General features: G+C 48.5%; 2 protein-coding genes across 3 annotated transcripts in view; one reads left to right on the top strand and one right to left on the bottom strand.

The window, feature by feature from the left end:
- Positions 1–21927, top strand: part of COG3 (component of oligomeric golgi complex 3) — a 36832-nt gene that overhangs the window by 9509 nt on the left and 5396 nt on the right. For both annotated transcript variants that reach the window (XM_076052386.1, XM_032975145.2), the window contains exons 8-19: positions 541–618; positions 2627–2670; positions 3078–3204; positions 5044–5135; positions 6469–6608; positions 9056–9216; positions 10675–10786; positions 11199–11314; positions 11875–11964; positions 13780–13900; positions 14293–14381; positions 16642–16776. In XM_076052386.1, coding sequence (XP_075908501.1) covers positions 541–618; positions 2627–2670; positions 3078–3204; positions 5044–5135; positions 6469–6608; positions 9056–9216; positions 10675–10786; positions 11199–11314; positions 11875–11964; positions 13780–13900; positions 14293–14381; positions 16642–16776 — 1305 coding nt within the window. The remainder of the gene's footprint in view (positions 1–540; positions 619–2626; positions 2671–3077; positions 3205–5043; positions 5136–6468; positions 6609–9055; positions 9217–10674; positions 10787–11198; positions 11315–11874; positions 11965–13779; positions 13901–14292; positions 14382–16641; positions 16777–21927) is intronic.
- Positions 12305–21927, bottom strand: part of LOC116954553 (uncharacterized) — a 44565-nt gene continuing 34942 nt past the window's right edge. The window contains exon 10 of the mRNA XM_076052384.1: positions 12305–14578. Within this exon, the coding sequence (XP_075908499.1) occupies positions 14552–14578 (27 nt within the window). The 3' untranslated portion in view covers positions 12305–14551. The remainder of the gene's footprint in view (positions 14579–21927) is intronic.

Here is a 21927-nt window from a genome sequence, read left to right as displayed (position 1 = left end):
GTACATGTGTACGTTGAGCTTCTGTCGCACCGTACGTAGCCAACCGTGCTAATCAGAAGTGCAAATCGGTTACGTGACCCCATTACCACCCTCACACACACGAGGGGTGACATTCCAATTGGGGGGTCTACGCGACTCCTCGCCGTCGCGCCCGGCAGACGAACGCAAAACTGACTTTGTTCGGTGCCAGCACGGTGGCGAGATGTTCACCCCCCTCGCTTGGTAGGCTGTCGGTTTTGGGTTCGGTTCTGATCCCGATGCCTGTATATTTTGAGTTTGCGTGTCTCTCTCCCCCTGGTCGCATTGATTTGTCTCCGGGTCTTCTGATTTTCCCCTCCACATTTAGAATTCACGTGCGTTTAAAGTCTTTGGCTGCCACGAATATCCACGTGAAATGAATAGTAATATGATAATAATAATAATAATATGATTTGTGAGCGAGTGGCGGGCATTTGAGGTGTTGCCGCCCCCCCCTTCCACCAGTGAGAGTTCCCCTCCCGTGAGCGTGCGAGCGGTGCGTGCGCGTGTTCCCCGCCGCAGGATGCCACCGTGCCGGTCACGGACGACGGCTTCACGCTCTTCTATGTCAAGTTCCGGGCCGCGGCCCCCAGAGTACGGGTGAGCGAGCGAGCGGTCAGCACGGCCGCCGTCGGTGCCACTCCCGGTAGCCTGAGCCTCGTGGCTCGAAGGCACGAAGGCACGAAGGCATCGTGTCAGCGGGAGGCAGCTTCTTCAACGCTCTCACTTGTTGGCAAAAGGCAATAAAATAAATTAACCAACTAAGATATCTTCTTGGTTCTTTCAGTAAAGTCACCACGTAGAATGGAAATAAAATAATAAAAATAAAACATAATAAAATAACATTCTCACGACGTTTCGGCCACAACACAAGTAGCCTTCTTCAGGTGGAGAAACAGGACTGTCCAGAAGACAACCCCACCTCCGCTCCGGAGGTGGGGCTGGGTAACATGCTAATTCGTATGTTAACTCCGCCCACACAGCTTAAAAGACGAGGTCCATGCTTGGCAGTGTTCACTCAAGCGCTGTCTTCTGGACAGACCTGTTTCTCCACCTGAAGAAGGCTACTTGTGTTGTGGCCGAAACGTCGTGAGAATTTTCTTTTATTATGTTTTATTTTTATTATTTTATTTCCATTCTACGTGGTGACTTTACTGAAAGAACCAAGAAGATGAATCCCTGCAGTCACGAAAGCTTTAAATCGAAAAACTAAGATATCGTCAGGTGCCATGAGTCATCACGGTCATTGAGGTTGTCAGCATTATCCTTATCAGTTCACCGAGGATGTGTCTTGCAGCCATTTGGTCTATGAAGTAAATAAGCAGATAAGTCGCCTCTTACATATCTGCCCCTCCACGTGAAAAAAATAAAGTGTTTACACATTTCATCAGCCACATGGTCTTTTGTGAGTGCATCGTTCCAGCAGCGTTGGCTCAACACAAGCAAACTCTAGACCGGTTTCAGCACGCACTGTCTCATCAGTGTGTGTTGTTAGACTTGCTTGAACCAATGATGATGTGATAGACAAGGACCCTCCTCTGTTAGATATAGGTCCATTTGTTTACAGTTGTGCAGGGCAGAGGTTGAATTACCAAGAGTGGAACAATTCAACCTGACGGTGATTCGGTGAATTGTCTCTGTTCAGGCTTGTGATTCGATTCAAGAATCAATGTTTTTAACATTTTAACATTGCGGTGAATGGCTGCACCCCCGAGTGTAGAGACTGGCCCTCGCAATATGAACATTCTACCCATTGGCTCCAATCCAACAGCAGGAGGAGTGCTGCCCCTCACTTGCTTGTGTGACCTGACTATGCTCACTGAAGAAGGTTCTTTGGCAATATCGTAGGGTCATTGAGGGCTGGCAGGGTGGCGCGGTGGTTACACTTGTGCCTCACGGCAAGAAGTACCTGGGTTCGATCTGCAACTGGGGCACAGTTCTGTGCGGAGTTTGTGTGTTCTCTCCCTGTTCTGTAACGGTTTGCTCAAGGTTCTTCGGTTTCCTCTCAGTGTCAAAAATAAATTTACTTCCCAATGATGAAAATTACTTGCTAATCAATCAATTCCGGTCATCCTCGCAGCAGCTCTTGGCTGCCATTTAAACAACAATGGCCACAGCATCGCGCGCTCTCAGATGCGCTTCTGCGGTCGTCTGGAATGCTCTTCCTTCTGATACTAGGAAGGCACCGGAGCTCTGCACTTTTAAATACTCTAGATTGAAAACGAATTTATTTTGAACAATCTTTTGTGATTAGTTTGTTGTCCTTTCCCCGCACCTCCGATTAGCACGGTTGGCTATGTACGGTGGAAAAGAAGTCCAACATACATATATATATACGATTGGGATTACACACATTGCAACAACATTTCCACCCCCTGCACAAACTTGGCAGATCGTTCTGGAAAAAAAGAGTTGAGATGCAGTGAGTCTTTCGTGGGTAAACCAGCATAGTAAATAATACTACAATGAATTGGCCAAACCTTTCGATGAGGCACCCACCTGGAAAGGTCTTCTCTTCACACTTCTAGACAGACAGAGAACATTGTTATTGATGTTGATTGATGGTGGCGATGATGATGATCTTTCCACTCTACGTGTTCCCCCTTAGAGCCTGATTGAGCAGATAGAGCAGCGCTCGGAGAAGAGTCAAGAGTGAGTAACTTAATTCGCCCACTTGTTGTTTAAACATGTACTTTGTGCACTTTCTTTGTGGATTGTGCGTCGTAAAATAATAACACAAAGGTCTGTTCCGCCGTGTAAAAATATACAATTCCATTTGTTTCCATCACAGCGCCTGCCTGACGTTAAGAAACACGGCGGCATTTGTTTTAATTTGGCTGCACTCTGCTGCTGAGGCTCACATAGCCCTAATTGGTCCCAACTTTGCTGCTAAAACAAATACTGCTTAGTCCAGAAGGCCCATAGGTTTATGGACTAATGCGTTCTGCTATACATTTGTATAATTGTTCCATTGCACATTTGACAGGTTTTTTTCCCCGATTTGGTTACTTGCAATGCAAAAAACTTATTTTGCACCGATTTTACCTGCCGTGCATCAGGTACCAGACGTGCCTGACCGACATCCACCTGTGCTACCTGGAGCAGAGGGACGCGCTGCTGAGGCCCAGCATCTCCGCCACCATCGGCGAGATGACGCAGCACAGCGTGCGCGACCACTGCGCGCTGGTACGTGCCCCTCCTCATCCCTGCCCCCATATGTGAACGTTAGTGTGAACCTGTGAGTGTGAACGTGTGAGTGTGAACCCGTGAGCCTGTGTGAACCCGCAAGTGTGCACCCGTGAGTGTATGTGAACGTGTGAATGTGAACACACGAGTGTGAACCCATGAGTGTGAACCTGTGAGCGAGTGTGAACCTGTGAGCGAGTGTGAACCCACGAGTGTGATCCTGCGAGTGTGTGGCAGGGATGATTAAATATCGCCTTGCCAGACATGCTCAGGGAAGCTTGTGGAGCCCCAATGCGGTTTCAGACCTAGCCCGTCCTGCATGGATGCCGTTTTCTCTCTCCGTGTGCTACAGCAGAGGTGTAGGGAATTTCACCAGGATCTACATCACTGCTGTATTTAACTGGTCAAGGCCCATGATACCATCAATATGCCAGGGCTCTGGGTTGTTCTTCTTGCTTTCAGTGTCCCAAACCGCCTGCTCACAATCATCAAGGACCTTTAAGGTGGTGAGCAGACCCGGCTAAATTTGCGTGGCCAGGTGTCTCGAGCCATTTTCTGATCACCTTGGGGTGCGACAGGGATGCCCTCTGGCACCTACACTGTTTAACATTTTTTTTACCACATAGTTTGAGAAGCTTTCCATGGATGTACCGGTGGAATTTTTATCTAATATAGATACCATTGGAGGCTGATCGATGCCCAGGTGCGGTCAAGGGATCGCTCCCTATTGGTCAACCATATGTAAGCGGATGATCTGGCGATTGCTTCCCACTTTGAGAAGAAGTTGGAGATGCTACTGCTCAACTTGGGGCATGATATTAACAGATGGGGCCCTACCATCAGTCCCATGAAATACTCCATCCCCTCAACTCCCCATTGGTGATGAGGCAGTTGTGGCGAGAGTGGATAGGTTTCCATACCTGGGCAGTGTGCTTATGACCCGCTCCGGTTTGACACCAGAGGTCTCACTCTGAATCAGTCGAGCAGCATTATATTTTGATCGACTGCGTAACGCTGTGTGGAAGCTAACTGGTCTTTTTTTTCCACACGAAGCTTCGGGTCTTTTCGGCCACAGTTATGCCCTTCCTTCTCTACGCTTGCGAAAGTGTACCCTCTCATGTAACATATGCACCGGTTAGAAATATTCAAGCTGGCCTGCCTAATTTCCATCCTGGGTTTTAACCAGGCTAGATTGTGTGAGGAGCTCACAAATCATTGAAAGATCTGGACACAGTCCCATCAGTGACCTTCTTCGGCAGCCAAAGCTGCATTGGCTGGGACGTTCAGCCAGAATGCCCAGCCAACGCATACCCAAACAGCTTTTGTGTGGCCAGATAATGGGGGCTAAACGGGTGTGGTACGAGCTAGAGAAGAGATAGACTGATGTGGATCTGATTACACTTGCTGATGATTGGTACCAGCGGTGTCAAGTTTGTGCTCTGTGAAGGAGGCTCCTGAAGGACACTCGTGGGCAGTTCGAGGCAGTCATCCTCCAACAACAGTGTAGGGCAGAGGAGCGACGCTCACAAGAACTAACCAAACACCGGGCGGTTGAAACGCAGAAATTTGGCAAAGTAGGCGACACAGATGGTGCATCTCCCAGTCATTTAAGCCGGTCAACCCATGGTGCCTTGGTCTGTTCCATGACCTGCTAGCAAGCCTGCGACACTTCACATGGCCTTAAAGTGCACATAACCTGGCACAAGTGCCGTGGTGACGTCACCGCCACTTAGTGGCGAAGGGCGGGTATTGTGTTTGTGTTGACATGCGTGTTGACGTGTGTGTGTTTGTGTTGTCGTGTGTGTGTTGACATTTGTGTGTCCTGGCTGCATCCCCCAGGTGCGCAGCGGCTGTGCCTTCATGGTCCACGTCTGTCAGGACGAGCATCGCCTGTTCAGCGAGTTTTTCTCACGGCCATCGCCAAGGCTTGAGTGAGTTGCGTGCGCCAAATATTTATGTTACTTGCCGAGCACAGACCCAAAGGCCCAACATGCCAAGAGGCTGGCAACAAACAACACAATCCTCACAGCCTCACTCAACAAAGGCCTCACAGTTCTACTTAGCACAGGTCTCACAGTTCTACTTAGCACAGGTCTCACAGTTCTACTTAGCACAGGTCTCACAGTTCTACTTAGCACAGGTCTCACAGTTCTACTTAGCACAGGTCTCACAGTTCTACTTAGCACAGGTCTCACAGTTCTATTTAGCACAGGCCCTACATCCTCACTCAGCACAGGCCTCACATCCTCACTCAGCACAGGCCTCACAGTTCTACTTGGCACAGGCCTCACAGCCTCACTCAGCACAGGCCTCACATCCTCACTCAGCACCGGCCTCACAGCCTCACTCAGCACAGGTCTCACAGTTCTACTTAGCACAGTCCTCACAGCCTCACTCAGCACAGGCCTCACAGCCTCACTCAGCACAGGCCTTACAGCCTCACTCAGCACAGGTCTCACAGCCTCACTCAGCACAGGCCTCACAGCCTCACTCAGCACAGGCCTCACAGTTCTACTTGGCACAGGCCTCACATCCTCACTCAGCACAGGCCTCACAGCCTCACTCAGCACAGGCCTCACAGCCTCACTCAGCACAGGCCTTACAGCCTCACTCAGCACAGGCCTCACAGCCTCACTCAGCACAGGCCTCACTCAGCACAGGCCTCACAGTTCTACTTAGCACAGGCCTCACAGCCTCACTCAGCACAGGCCTCACAGTTCTACTTGGCACAGGCCTTACAGTTCTACTTAGCACAGGCCTCACAGCCTGACTCAGCACAGGCCTCACAGTTCTACTCAGCACAGGCCTCACAGTTCTACTTAGCACAGGCCTCACATCCTCACTCAGCACAGGCCTCACAGCCTCACTCAGCACAGGCCTCACTCAGCACAGGCCTCACAGTTCTACTTAGCACAGGCCTCACAGCCTCACTCAGCACAGGCCTCACAGTTCTACTTGGCACAGGCCTTACAGTTCTACTTAGCACAGGCCTCACAGCCTGACTCAGCACAGGCCTCACAGTTCTACTCAGCACAGGCCTCACAGTTCTACTCAGCACAGGCCTCACAGTTCTACTCAGCACAGGCCTCACAGTTCTACTTAGCACAGGCCTCACATCCTCACTCAGCACAGGCCTCACATCCTCACTCAGCACAGGTCTCACAGTTCTACTTGGCACAAGCCTCACAGCCTCACTCAGCACAGGTCTCACAGCGCTCCACACGAGTGTTTAGGTTTTCTCTCCCGCGTGCTGTGCCATCACAGTGAGCTTCTGGAGCGGCTGTGCCTGCTGTTTTACGATGCATTCCGTCCTCTGATCATCCACGTCATGCACCTGGAGACGCTGTCCGAGCTCTGCTCAATCCTCAAATCCGAGATGCTGGATGACCACTACCACAACAACCGTAAGCATGCCCTCAAGTGGGGTGGATGCACAGGCCTGGCAGATATAGAGGGGAAGGGAGATAGATCACTGGGCTTATATACTCTTTCGTGTCATATCCTACATATAGGTCCACAAACTCTCATCACCGTGAGGGCCAAGAGTTAAGCATTCCTTGGTGTCAATCTCTCTCTGGTCTGGAATTCTCTTCCCTCAGGCATGTAGTCAACTCTGACCCTTTTGCCGGGCAGTTCTGGTGCACGCCTGTAATCAAGCGAGGGTTGGTGACATCGCACAAAGGTTGCGATTACTCCCTTCTCGTGGGAGTCGAGGTGCCATACCCTGGCTTGCCAGGAGAAGGCGGTACATAAAATGTGGACTCCATCTGAATGGGATAGTGTTGCTCCCTCACACGTGTGGGTTTGCTCCGGGTGCTCTGGTCTCCTCCCACATTGATGGATTTGGACGGACATCCCGATCTAGGGCCACGGAGCTTGAGCGATGGTTGGCGTCGGTTATGGCCGCCTTCCCGCTTGTCTGTGGTTGACCGCGCCACTGAATCTACGGACACAGCACATCTTACAAATTGGCACCGTGTGTAAGGCTAAGTGTTCAACCTTCCTGTCCTCCTCTGCATACAGAAAAAAGCAAAAACTGCCAAAACCGAGTGCATCCATTCCCAATGTTACACTGAAAAATGGGTTACTAGCTCAATTCTAGATTTAAAGCTTTCGTGACTGCAAGGATCCATACTCTTTGGTTCTATTCGGTAAAGTCACGTAGGTATAAAAACAACAAAAAATCACGACGTTTCGGCCACAACACAAGCGGCCTTCATCAGGTGAATTTTTTATGCTAATTCCTTTGTCAAGGCACCTTGTTTCCTCGCACACAGCTTAAAGGTCGCAGTCTGAGCGTGGCTGTGTTTCACTCCAGCGCTGTCCTCGAGACAGCCTGATCCCTTCACCTGATGAAGGCTGCTTGTGTTGTGGCCGAAACGTCGTGATTTTTTGTTGTTTTTATACCTACGTGACTTTACCGAATAGAACCAAAGAGTATGGGTTACTAGCTCCCCAGCTCTCAGAATATCGGTTATCGGTTTAAGCGTTTTACATCAGCCCTACCGGCTGTGTGCATGTGTGTACGTGTGTGCGTATGTGTGTGTGCTGATCGATGCCCGGGTGCGGTCAAGGGATGGCTCCCTATTGCTCAACCACGTTATGTATTAAATTTTGATTTAAAGCTTTCGTGACTGCAGTGATTCATATTCTTGGTTCTTTCGGTAAAGTCACGTTGAAGGGAAACAATAAAATAATAAAATATATACACGTTATGTGTGCCTATGATTTGGTAATAGCTGCTCATTCAGAGGAGGAGTTGGAGACGCTGCTGCTGAGACTGGAGCGTGCTACTAAGAGATGGGGCCTTACTATCAGCCCCACCAAAACTAAGCACCTGCCTGGGTATTTTGTACCATCGGACACTCCACCCCCACAACTCCCAATCGGTGATGGGGCAGTTGTGGAGAGAGTGGAGAGTTTCCCATACCTGGGCAGTGTGCTTATGACCGGCTCCAGTTTAACAGCAGAGGTCTCACTCCGAATCAGTCGAGCGGCAATATCTATTCATCGGTTGCGTAACGCTGTGTGGAAGCTACCTGGTCTGTCGCTCCGCACTAAGCTTCAGGTATTCTCGGCCACAGTCATTCCCTCCCTTCTCTACGCTTGCGAAACGTGGACCCCCCTAATGGAACATCTTCGCCGGTTAGAAACATTTAGGCTGACCTGCCTACGATCCATCCTGGGTTTAACCAGGCTGGATTGAGTGAGGAGCTCACAAATCCTTGAAAGATCTGGGCACGGTCCCATCGGTGAGCTCCTCCGGCAGGCAAGGCTGCGTTGGCTGGGTCATGTAACCCGCATGCCCAGCCACCGCATGCCGAAACAGCTTTTTTTTGGCTGGATCGAGGGGGCTAAACGGGCGCGGCACGGGCTAGAGAAGAGATGGAGTGACGTGGTACGGGAGGACGTGGAGCTGAGTGGACTTGCCGATGACTGGTACCAGCGGTGTCAAGATCGGCCTCTGTGGAGGAGGCTCGTGAAGGACGCTACTGGACAGTTGGAGGCAGTCGCCCTCCAACAACAACGGAGGGCGGAGGAGCGACGCTCACAACAACGAGCGGAGCGCCGGGTGGCTAAAGCACAGCAGGTTGGCACAGTAGGGGGCACAGGTGGTGCATCAGCCAGTCATCTCATTCAGTCGACTCGTGGCACCTGGGTCTGCCCCGTGACCTCCTGCCAGCGGGCGTTCGACACTCCACGTGGCCTCAAGGTGCACATGGCCTGGCACAAGCGTCGTGGTGACGTCACCGCCACTTAGTGGCGAATGGCGGTTGTTGTGCGTGGGTGCGTGCGTGCGTGGGTGCATGCGTGTGTGTGTGTGTGCGTGCGTGGGTGCTTGCTCCCATAGGGGAGGAGCTGGCCGCGTTTGCTATCATCGTGCGCCAGATGCTGGGGGACGTGCAGGAGCGCCTCGTCTACCGCACCCACATCTACATCCAGACGGACATCCTGGGCTACAGGCCGGCGCCCGGTGACCTCGCCTACCCGGACAAGCTGCACATGATGGAGGTACCGGCTGCCCGTGTGCCTTGCCCGCCGGCGCCCCTACGGAGGTGGCCTGGCATGCGGGAGGTTGTGGAGTTCGACCCCGACCCTGACGCCTGCTGTCTGACGCCTGCGTGTCTCTCTCCCCGTGGTCGCGTGGATTTATTTTTCTCCGGGTTCTCTGATTTTTCCCTCCACATTTAGAATCAACATCATGCTTTTGGAGTATTTGTATTAATTCTGCTGCTATAAATTTCCACATCATAAGCCACTTGGTTGAGCTATAATTTGTGGTCGCGTCTGAAAAATAGCTAAGAGCTTAGTGGTCTTTACCTGATAAGAAAAAATAGTTTAGTTTATTTGTATATTTTTTAAGTTATTTGTTTACCTTTCCTACACTCGCACCCCTACTGGACATCTGTAAAAAAAAAGCTTTATTGCTCATCAGATTCATTCAATATAAATATTCTGATTCTAAATTTCACCCGCATTGACGGCTGTGACGTTGTTGGGCGGGTGTGCAAGTCGGTAAATATACGTACATATTTTTTACTTCTTTCACACCGTACGTAGCCAACCATGCTAATCGGAGTTGCAGGGGAAGGACAACAGACTAAACATAAAAAAGTACTACTTAAAGAAATTAGTTTTCAATCATAGCTCCAGTGGCTTTCTAATATCGGAAGGAAGAATGTTCCAGACGGCCACAGACACGCATATGAAAGCGCACGATGCAGTGACCCCCTTTGTTCAATGGCGAGCCAAAAGCCACACGCGAGGATGACCACCGGTGTTAACGTGATGATGGTTGATGCTGTTTGATGAGATCGGCAAGGTATTGTGGTTCAATTTGTGGCAAGCACTTTGCGTGCAATAATCGCGACCTACAATGTGTTCGTTCGTCTACCGCAAGCCAATGCAGCTTGGCGAGTACCGGACGGGCATGGTCGGATCTTGCAGTACCCGTAATGACACGTGCCAGAGAATTGTTGTACACGCTGCAGCTTGCGAATGTTTTTGCCAGACGTCTTGTAAGGTAGATAGTTGCAATAATCGAGCCTCGTTGATACCGTGTTTGCTCAGTACAAAGGAAGGACATTCTGTTACTATTGTTTACCCAGGAAATCCTGGCTGAGTCTCAAGACTCTTTTTAGGTGGGTCCTCCCAAGTCTTCTCATAAGGGGGGTGCGGGCAACGTTGCTGCCATGTATAATCTCAATTGAGTCGTGTGCAGGTAATAGGTGGGTGTGCAGGTGGGATGGTATACATGCGTGAGACGGGTCCACTTGCATATAGACAAAGAAACCAGAAGTGCGGAAGGCCTGAGGGCATCACGGGAGAATGAGTGACCTTTCATCGAGAGGAGGTTGAATAACAATAATTTTGGAGAAGGGCTTTCTCGCTGTTGTAGTTAGCCGGTGCCCGCGTGTGTGCTGTCAATCCTTGACCGCCCCCCGCACGACCCTGTCTTGTGCCCCGCAGCAAATCGCGCAGAGCCTGCAGGAGGAGAGTGCGGCTGGCGGGCGGCCACAGCCGCCCTCCTTCTCCGAGGTGGCGCTGGAGGATACCGCCCGGCGGAGCTCTGTGCCGGCTGGTGGGTAGAGACGAACGACGCCGCAGCGGGCTCGAGTGCCGACTCCAAATATACCGGCATCGTCAGCGTCGGAATCGAACCCACGACCTCCTGTATACCTACCAGGCGCTCACGCATCCTATAATTATCCTGTGGGGGAGTGCATGTGGACATCAAAGGGCTTGTGTTTGCTCGCAGTGGACACGAGCTCACACAGAGACCCACGGGACCCACAGAGACCGAAAGTTTCGTACAGACCCATAGTAATACATAGAAACCCACAGACTCACAGAGACCCATAGAATCACACAGATCCATCTACTCGGGCAGAGACTCTTAAAACTCACAGAGAAACACATAGCCTCACGATGCATTTCACTCTCAACGCATGCGTGTGTGTGCGTCTCTGCCTCTGTGTGTTGACTGAGTGCAGGGGGATCTGTGCTGAAGACCTCAGTCCCTGTGTCCCCAGCCGACCTCCATGGCATGTGGTTCCCCACGGTGCGGAGGACTCTCCTCTGCCTCTCCAAGCTCCACCGCTGCATGGAGGTGAGGTCACAGCAAGCGTGTGGGAAAACCCACGTGATTGAGCGGGTGGGATGAGTTAACGGGTGGGTGAGCTTGTGAGTGGGAGGGATTGAGTGACTGGGTAGATTTGTTAATGCATGAGTGAGTGGGTGGATGGGTTAATGGACGGGTGAGTTAATGAATAGGTAGGAGAGTGAGTGAGTGGGTGGATGAGACATGATGTTTTTAATGTGTGTGCACTGTGCGTGTGTCCTGTCCTGTTTGCGTGTGCTTGCGTGTTTGTGCCGCGAGTGAGATTCGCGTTGTGTATGTGTGCTTTGTGTGTATTATGTAATGTGGATGTAGTTGCTGTGTGTGTGGGTGCTATGTGTGGGTGCTATGTGTGTGCGCTGGGTGTGTGTGCTGTGCATGTGCTGTTTGCGTGTGCCACGTGTGTAGTAGGTGCCTTGGGTGTGCTGTGTGTACGTGCTGCGAGTGTGTTTGCTGTGTGTACATGTGCTTTATGTGTACAATGTGATGCGAATGTAGTTGCTGTGTGTGCGTGTGTGACCCCGCTTGTGACCCCGGTGTGGTGTTTACAGAAACCGGTGTTCCAGGGCCTGTCCCAGGAGGCGCTCTCCGCCTGTATCAAGTCTCTGCTCTCAGCCAGTGAGGCCATCACCAAGAAGAAGGTGAGTGAATATCGTACGCTCATGTCGGTGGCTCGGAGATGTTATCTCCCTCGCCCGGTATGCAGGAGGTCGTGGCTTCGTTCGCGACCTTGACGCCTGCTGCTGCTGCTGTATGTTTGGAGTTTGCGGCGTCTCTCTCCCCGTGGTCGCGTGGATTTTTCTCCGGGTCCTCCGATGTTTCCCTTCACATTTAGAATCCACGTGATAAGCCACTGCTTCGTTGAGCTATCATTTACGGCCAGGTCGCTTCTGAAAAAGAACTATACAGCTCAGTGGGCCTTACGTGGAAAAAAAATAGGTTTTTTTAAAAATATATAAACTATAGACCTACACGTGTGCATTCAAAATCGTCACCGAGGAACTATGGGCAGTCCTTTATTTGCCAAAGAGATTGAATATCCTCGTCATCGTGATAGTAGCACTTCTCACTGCAGAAATTAACTGTGATGTTTGCTATGAAGTGAGCTTAAGGAACATGTGACACCGAGTGAGAAACAGTCGCCCGCAGACATGTCACGATGCATGTACATACATTGATGTTTGCACTTGCGGTACATGCATTGAACCTTGTGTGTAAGAATCTATGATTTGTGAATGATGATTCACAGTGGATGTTTGGGTTAGGCCATGTAATGACCTTGACAATTGTGCATCGTCTAACCCTCCACCGTCCAAAATAGCCAGAGAAATTACATTGTCACGGTGATGTACAAGCCTCTGAAAGCGCCAGTTATTATTCTTGCAGCTTACCGGTGAGTTGAAGGACAATCCTCACAACCACATTTATCTAAAAAAATCTAATTTATCAATGAGATGCATTTCACTTGAGACTACGTCACGCATCGCCGGGTTATGAACCAGGAAGTCAGAGTAATAATATAGTGACGAATGAAATGCTTGTACACGCGACAGAGCAACTTTGTTCAAACAGCGTGAAACGTGTTTTCTTCTTGCAAAAGCACGCTCCGCTTTGCCGCATCGCATGGGGTAACATAACAGAGTGTCTGTGAATGGAGTAACATAACAGAGTGTCTGTGAATGGGGTAACATAACAGAGTGTCTGTGAATGGGGTAACATAACAGAGTGTGTGTGCATGGGGTAACATAACAGAGTGTGTGTGTGCATGGGGTAACCTAACAGTGTGTGCATGGGGTAACATAACAGAGTGTCTGTGAATGGGGTAACATAACAGAGTGTCTGTGAATGGGGTAACATAACAGAGTGTCTGTGAATGGGGTAACATAACAGAGTGTGTGTGCATGGGGTAACATAACAGAGTGTGTGTGCATGGGGTAACATAACAGTGTCTGTGAATGGGGTAACCTAACAGAGTGTGTGTTAATGTGGTAACCTAACGGAGTGTGTGTGTGCATGGGGTAACATAACAGATTGTGTGTGCATGGGGTAACATAACAGAGTGTCTGTGAATGGGGTAACCTAACAGTGTGTGTGCATGGGGTAACATAACAGAGTGTCTGTGCATGGGGTAACATAACAGAGAGTGTGCACGGGGTAACATAACAGAGTGTGTGTGCATGGGGTAACATAACAGAGTGTGTGTGCATGGGGTAACATAACAGAGCGTGTGCATGGGGTAACATAGCAGTGTGTGTGCATGGGGTAACATAGCAGTGTGTGAATGGGGTAACATAGCAGTGTGTGAATGGGGTAACATAACAGAGCGTGTGCACGGCTATGCAGTCAAGTGGTTGGCACCTACTGGCGTAGCGTGTCGCCGACTCTCCGCCAGCGTGCGCCAGCCGTGCGCCCCCTCTGCAAGCCGTTGCGCCCCCCACGTCCTGTGTGCCCGTCAGACGGTGACAGACGGGCAGCTCTTCCTCATAAAGCACCTACTCATCCTGCGGGAGCAGATCGCCCCCTTCCACGCGGACTTCACCATCAAGGAGGTTTCCCTGGACATGCGCAAGACCAAAGGTGGGGCGGGGCGCTCGGCTTGAACTCGGCCACCGTGCCGCACGTGCGTGTTGTGCACGTGGTGCGTTGTTGTGCACGTGGTGCGTTGTTGTGCACGTGGTGCGTTGTTGTGCACGTGGTGCTTTGTTGTGCACGTGGCGCGTTGTTGTGCACGTGGTGCGTTGTTGTGCACGTGGTGCTTTGTTGTGCATGTGGCGCGTTGTTGTGCGCGTGGTGCGTTGTTGTGCACGGGGTGCGTTGTTGTGCGCGTGGTGCGTTGTTGTGCACGGGGTGCGTTGTTGTGCACGCGCATCGCGCCCGTCCGCCTTTCGACATTCCTCGAGGGCGCCGCCGGCGCCCCGCATTGACGGAACCGCGCACGACCGCCGACGTTGTCCTGTCGTCCCCTCTAGAGGCTGCGTACAAGATGCTGACCCCTCGCACCGTCTCAAAACTCTTCCGTCTCAACAGCCACAACGCCATCCTGGAGTTCATCCTGCAGGTACCCCGAGGGCCCAGCCGCGGGTCGAGCCCCGCACGCCGCGGCCTCAGCACGGCGCCACCGATTGTACAGTCGTGCGGCGTCAGGCGGCTCCCGTTGCGTGCGGCGTCAGGCGGCTCCCGTTGCGTGCGGCGCCGCGACGAACCCACGGCTCGATCTACGGCCACGTTTTAGGCGCCCCCACCTCTTGACGGGTGCTGCCAGGAGGGAATGACATCACAGGGATCACCGGGAGATGCGTTGTCGCTCGACGCTACTCTGATCCCGCCAAGAAGCTTCGGCCGACAGGTTTGGTGAATGGCGGCAGGTCTAACGGGGACGTTAGGTGCTGTAGTCGCCCTGTAACCGCTCGTGGTGGCTCTGCACACGTCAGGCTTTTAAGCCTCCACCTCCCCCCCACCCCCCCGTGGGTCCTTTGGGGTCTCCACATGGGTTCCCTCTCGTCTGGGAAGAAGTCTTCGTGGGGACTGGTGCACAGCGTGGCGTCTCATCAAAAGTCTTCCTGGCTCTAGCTCGGGCCTGCCTCGTTTCCTCCACTCTGTGTGCATTTGTTGGAGTCATTGCCAAAGGTGGTCTCCCGCTCCGAGATGTATCATTCTGCCTTGCTCTCCTGAGATTCACGTGACCCTTGTTACGAATGAGAAATGTACTTATTCGTAATTGATTTTCGGGCGAGACCACAGAATGTTTCCTGTAACCCTCCTCTCACCACCCGTCGTAGACGTTTTAAAGATGTTCCGTGTACAAGCGTTGGAAGCACCAGTTGTTGTTGTTCACCTCGCATCGGTTTAAACTGAACAGTTCTCACAAACACATTTAGAAATGAGGACGTTTCGTTTGAATATATATCGAGCATGATCAAGACAAGATCCAGGAAGTGAAAATTAAGTTTAACTTGTGATAGGTAAGGTGGTGGAGAGCCAGAGCATTACATGACCTCACCCAAAAATGCATTATGAATCGTTATATTAGCTTGGAAGGCCTCTGTTTTAGATACTTGGAGATTGTATATTTGCAGTTTGCATGTCTCTCTCCCTATGGCCGTGTGGATTTTTCTCCAGGTCCTCCAGTTTTTTCCCTCTACATGTAGACACATTTAGAGTATTTGGCTGCAACTATAAATTTCCACGAGATGACAAAAGCCACTTCGTTGAGCTATCATTTGTGGCCAGGTCGCTTCTGAAAAAGAGCTACATTACTCGGTGGGCTTTACCTAATAAAATAAAGTGAGTATAAAATGAATACTCCCTGATGTTGAGTTCACATGCGTTGGCGTTCTCAAGCACTGACTCAATTTTCCACGAATCTCTGCAGCCATAGCACCTATTACTGTAAATATGATCACAGCTTCCAGATTGAAAAACACGGTCACTTCACCTTGTTCACTACTGCATCGCCACCGTGTGAACATGAGTGACTCTACGCACTGTTGTGATAACGAGTTGCACAAAGGCTTTGTGCAACAAAGGCTTTGTGCAATCTACGCGCACACACACAAACGTTTGTTTCATCACAAGAGTTGAGTACATTTGATATTCGCGGCATTCGTATAGCACAAGGCTATGCTCACGAAGGAAGGCGCTGTGTTTGCAGTGGTTTGACTGTAGGGGGCGATGTTGCTTTGTGTAATTCCAACTGAGTAATTTTTGCAGGTAATTTTTTAATTTGGAAAGTTTGGATGGTGATGCCAGAATGCAGTGGGCCTACTATTTTCAAATTATGTCACAGGATCTTTGAAGCAATCCGAGCGAGGTATTTTACGACACCAGTAGTAATAACCAGGAGAGCTTGCCGGATTTGAACTACAAATCTCTTAAAAAAGCGGTGAATGCACTACCACTGGGCCATGTCACCACTGCCCCATAATATATTTTTTTAACGATGTTGGCTTCATCGACTGATAAGAGCTTTTGGGAAGATGGTCACCGCAGCACGCTCTTTCAGATGCGCTCCTTTCGGCCGTCTGGAATGCTCTTCACTATTAGGAAGCCGCTGGAGCTATGCGCTTTTAAATTATCTCGATTGAAAACTCGTTTCTTCAGATCTGCTTTTTGTATTTAGATTGTTGTCCTTCCTCCGAATTTCCGATTAGCATGGTTGGCTACGTACGGTGCGAAAGAAGTTCTACATACATACACATATTCTACCTGTAAGAGGGTACGCACGCACAGCGTCCTTGTGACTGATTACACTTTCTCACATTGCCTAGGTGATTGCTGCATCGCTTGCTTGATTCTCCTGCCCATTCTTGCCTTTCTAGGGCACACCGGAAGTGAAGGAGCACTTCATGGACTCGAAGAAAGACGTGGACCGGCAGCTCAAGGCCACGTGCGAGCAGTTCATCCAGCAGCAGAGCAGCCAGCTCGTGGGGCCGCTCAAGGACCTCGTAGCCAAGGTGAGTGGCTCGTGCACAGCCGGGGATTCACGACCCCTCTGATTAGCGCCTGGATGTTTGCGCGACACAGAAGGGCCTCGGCCCGAAATGTTGCCCGTTTATATATTTTAACATTTCAAGGCCGCACACAGAGTTATCGATTGTGTGGCGTTTTCTTGTAGCTTGTTATTTGCGCGCGACTGCAAATATCAGTGTCACCAAATCTATGTAACAACTGTGTTCAGGAAGCAATCGAGTGAGTCTCGAGGGACCCTCTTTGAAAAGATTCCAGGAGGTTCTTGCTTGGGATGTTTTGGCTGTTTTGTACATTTGGGATTAAACCAGAGTGTTGAGATGAAAACCCACGTGTACGAGACTGTGATTACACCGACATCTCTTTGTTCGGGTCAGACGCCGCGTGGCTGTACTGCCACCTCGTAGCCTTGCTACTTGCGAGTTTCATTCCCATTGTGTGATCCATCGGTGTCTCTCGTGTGGACTACCTTGATTTGTGCCCCTAGGAGGTCACAATTCTAGTCGGATTTAGATGTACGGCGCGTAAAATATGCAGCTGCATCAAAGAATGCTCCGCAATCTGGAAACGGAGGTGCATTTATTATCTTTTTTACCACGTAAGGCCCACTGAGTTATATAGCTGGCCACAAATGATCGCTCAACGAAGTGGCTTATCGCGTGGGAATGTATTGCGGCCAAATACTCTAAATGCGTCATGTTGTTTCTAAACACGTCATGTTGTTTCTAAACACGTGATGTTGTTTCTAAACACGTCATGTTGTTTCTAAACACGTCACGTTGTTTCTAAACACGTCATGATGTTTCTAAACACGTCATGTTGTTTCTAAACACGTCATGTTGTTTCTAAACACGTCATGTTGTTTCTAAACACGTCATGTTGTTTCTAAACACGTCGTGTTGTTTCTAAACACGTCGTGTTGTTTCTAAACACGTCGTGTTGTTTCTAAACACGTCGTGTTGTTTCTAAACACGTCATATTGTTTCTAAACTTGTCATGTTGTTTCTAAACGTGTCATGTTGTTTCTAAACACGTCATGTTGTTTCTAAACGTGTCATGTTGTTTCTAAACGCGTCATGTTGTTTCTAAACGTGTCATGTTGTTTCTAAACGTGTCATGTTGTTTCTAAACGTGTCATGTTGTTTCTAAACACGTCATGATGTTTCTAAACACGTCATGTTGTTTCTAAACACGTCATGTTGTTTCTAAACACGTCATGTTGTTTCTAAACACGTCATGTTGTTTCTAAACACGTCATGTTGTTTCTAAACACGTCATGTTGTTTCTAAACACGTCATGTTGTTTCTAAACGCGTCATGTTGTTTCTAAACGTGTCATGTTGTTTCTAAACACGTCATGTTGTTTCTAAACACATCATGTTGTTTCTAAACACGTGTTGTTTCTAAACACGTCATGTTGTTTCTAAACACGTGTTGTTTCTAAACACGTCATGTTGTTTCTAAACGCGTCATGTTGTTTCTAAACGTGTCATCATGTTTCTAAACACGTCATGTTGTTTCTAAACACGTCATGTTGTTTCTAAACACGTCATGTTGTTTCTAAACACGTCATGTTGTTTCTAAACACGTCATGTTGTTTCTAAACACGTCATGTTGTTTCTAAACGCGTCATGTTGTTTCTAAACACGTCATGTTGTTTCTAAACACGTCATGTTGTTTCTAAACGCGTCATGTTGTTTCTAAACACGTCATGTTGTTTCTAAACACGTCATGTTGTTTCTAAACGCGTCATGTTGTTTCTAAACACGTCATGTTGTTTCTAAACGCGTCATGTTGTTTCTAAACACGTCATGTTGTTTCTAAACATGTCATGTTGTTTCTAAACGCGTCATGTTGTTTCTAAACACGTCATGTTGTTTCTAAACGCGTCATGTTGTTTCTAAACACGTCGTGTTGTTTCTAAACACGTCATGTTGTTTCTAAACACGTTATGTTGTTTCTAAACACGTGTTGTTTCTAAACACGTCATGTTGTTTCTAAACGTGTTGTTTCTAAACACGTCATGTTGTTTCTAAACACGTCATGTTGTTTCTAAACGTCTCATGTTTCTAAACGCGTCATGTTGTTTCTAAACGCGTCATGTTGTTTCTAAACACGTCATGTTGTTTCTAAACGCGTCATGTTGTTTCTAAACACGTCATGTTGTTTCTAAACGTCTCATGTTGTTTCTAAACACGTCATGTTGTTTCTAAACGCGTCATGTTGTTTCTAAACACGTCATGTTGTTTCTAAACACGTCGTGTTGTTTCTAAACACGTCATGTTGTTTCTAAACACGTCATGTTGTTTCTAAAGGCGTCGTGTTGTTTCTAAACGCGTCATGTTGTTTCTAAACGTGTCATGTTGTTTCTAAACGTGTCATGTTGTTTCTAAACGCGTCATGTTGTTTCTAAACGTGTCATGTTGTTTCTAAACGTGTCATGTTGTTTCTAAACGTGTCATGTTGTTTCTAAACACGTCATGTTGTTTCTAAACACGTCATGTTGTTTCTAAAGGCGTCGTGTTGTTTCTAAACGCGTCATGTTGTTTCTAAACACGTGTTGTTTCTAAAGGCGTCATGTTGTTTCTAAACACGTCATGATGTTTCTAAACGCGTCATGTTGTTTCTAAACACGTCGTGTTGTTTCTAAACACGTCATGATGTTTCTAAACACGTCATGTTGTTTCTAAACACGTCATGTTTCTAAACGTGTCACGTTGTTTCTAAACACGTCATGTTGTTTCTAAACACGTCATGTTGTTTCTAAACATGTCATGTTGTTTCTAAACGCGTCATGTTGTTTCTAAACACGTCATGTTGTTTCTAAACGCGTCATGTTGTTTCTAAACACGTCGTGTTGTTTCTAAACACGTCATGTTGTTTCTAAACACGTTATGTTGTTTCTAAACACGTGTTGTTTCTAAACACGTCATGTTGTTTCTAAACGTGTTGTTTCTAAACACGTCATGTTGTTTCTAAACACGTCATGTTGTTTCTAAACGTCTCATGTTTCTAAACGCGTCATGTTGTTTCTAAACGCGTCATGTTGTTTCTAAACACGTCATGTTGTTTCTAAACGCGTCATGTTGTTTCTAAACACGTCATGTTGTTTCTAAACGTCTCATGTTGTTTCTAAACACGTCATGTTGTTTCTAAACGCGTCATGTTGTTTCTAAACACGTCATGTTGTTTCTAAACACGTCGTGTTGTTTCTAAACACGTCATGTTGTTTCTAAACACGTCATGTTGTTTCTAAAGGCGTCGTGTTGTTTCTAAACGCGTCATGTTGTTTCTAAACGTGTCATGTTGTTTCTAAACGTGTCATGTTGTTTCTAAACGCGTCATGTTGTTTCTAAACGTGTCATGTTGTTTCTAAACGTGTCATGTTGTTTCTAAACGTGTCATGTTGTTTCTAAACACGTCATGTTGTTTCTAAACACGTCATGTTGTTTCTAAAGGCGTCGTGTTGTTTCTAAACGCGTCATGTTGTTTCTAAACACGTGTTGTTTCTAAAGGCGTCATGTTGTTTCTAAACACGTCATGATGTTTCTAAACGCGTCATGTTGTTTCTAAACACGTCGTGTTGTTTCTAAACACGTCATGATGTTTCTAAACACGTCATGTTGTTTCTAAACACGTCATGTTTCTAAACGTGTCACGTTGTTTCTAAACACGTCATGTTGTTTCTAAAGGCGTCATGTTGTTTCTAAACGCGTCATGTTGTTTCTAAACACGTCATGTTGTTTCTAAAGGCGTCGTGTTGTTTCTAAACGTGTCATGTTGTTTCTAAACGCGTCATGTTGTTTCTAAAGGCGTCGTGTTGTTTCTAAACGTGTCGTGTTGTTTCTAAACACGTCATGTTGTTTCTAAACGCGTCATGTTGTTTCTAAAGGCGTCATGTTGTTTCTAAACACGTCATGTTGTTTCTAAACACGTCATGTTGTTTCTAAACGCGTCATGTTGTTTCTAAACACGTCATGTTGTTTCTAAACGCGTCATGTTGTTTCTAAACACGTCATGTTGTTTCTAAACACGTCATGTTGTTTCTAAAGGCGTCATGTTGTTTGTAAACGCGTCGTGTTGTTTGTAAACGCGGAGAGAAAAACCGGAGGTCTCAGAGATAAATCGACGCGATTACGGGGAGAGCATGCAAATTCCAAATCTACAAGCGTCATGGTCGAGATCAAACCTCCTGCATACCAGGCGAGGTAGTTAACATCTCCTAGCCACCGCGGCGCCCTACATGTGGGAGAAAACCCACGTGCGCAAGGGAGCAACACTCTATCCCATACCCAATGGACAGATGGCCGTACCAAGCTAGGGTACGGCACCTGCTTGACGTCCATGTGCAGGAAGTTTCACAACATCTGTGTGTGATCCACCAGCCACTGCTGCTGCCCTCCAAAGTGCTGGTTTACAGGCTACGTGCCTGGCCACCAGCACTCGGCTATGTCATTGGTGTTTGGGTCGCCGCTGTAGTCAAATATAATGAAACAAAAATCAAAGGCGCCTGTTTTTATTGCCAAATGTAAATATAATTTACATACTAATGAGTTGCACTTTATAATATTAAGTTTTGAGGCTGTTTTAGAAGTCTTTTTTTTAGATCTCTCACTCCTATCTCTAGGCTCACGGACCAGTCAATGATGGGGTCACGAGACCATAGGTTGATGGACTCGTTTCTTAAAACGTTCTTATTTCGGTCCGGCTTTGTTTGTCTCTCTTGTGATGCTCTGCCACACTGCCCTTGTGTCTAAGCGTGGATTGTTGTGTGTTTCGCTTTCTCCTCCTCGCTGTCCACATCACCAGCACCGCACTGCAGTGGCGATGGAGTAAATCATCCACTGATGGGTGCAAACCTAGCCGCACTGTGTCAATAAACTTACGTGAAAAAATAATAATACAGACCCCCAGTACGGCAACTGCTTGCTCATACCACTGCTGGAGGAAGGGCCTCCACGGGAGGCAGCGCTAGAGAGTCCCTCGAGCCGGTGCTTGGCCTGCTCTTCCACGCTGGCCATACGTGTTGGAAGAGGTGGGAGGTTACCCACACTTTACCTCGCCAACACGCGACCTGCCGAGCATCGACGAACTGCCGCATACCCGTTTATACAGCTGAGTGGACAGGGGGGAGGGGGG

The sequence above is a fragment of the Petromyzon marinus genome, chromosome 55, assembly GCF_048934315.1.
Source record: "Petromyzon marinus isolate PM22_M1 ecotype Great Lakes invasive population chromosome 55, UKy_Petmar_22M1.pri1.0, whole genome shotgun sequence".
Taxonomy (NCBI): domain Eukaryota; kingdom Metazoa; phylum Chordata; class Hyperoartia; order Petromyzontiformes; family Petromyzontidae; genus Petromyzon; species Petromyzon marinus.
Note: the sequence above shows the minus strand (reverse complement) of the source record. Positions and strands in the feature narration are given on the sequence as shown.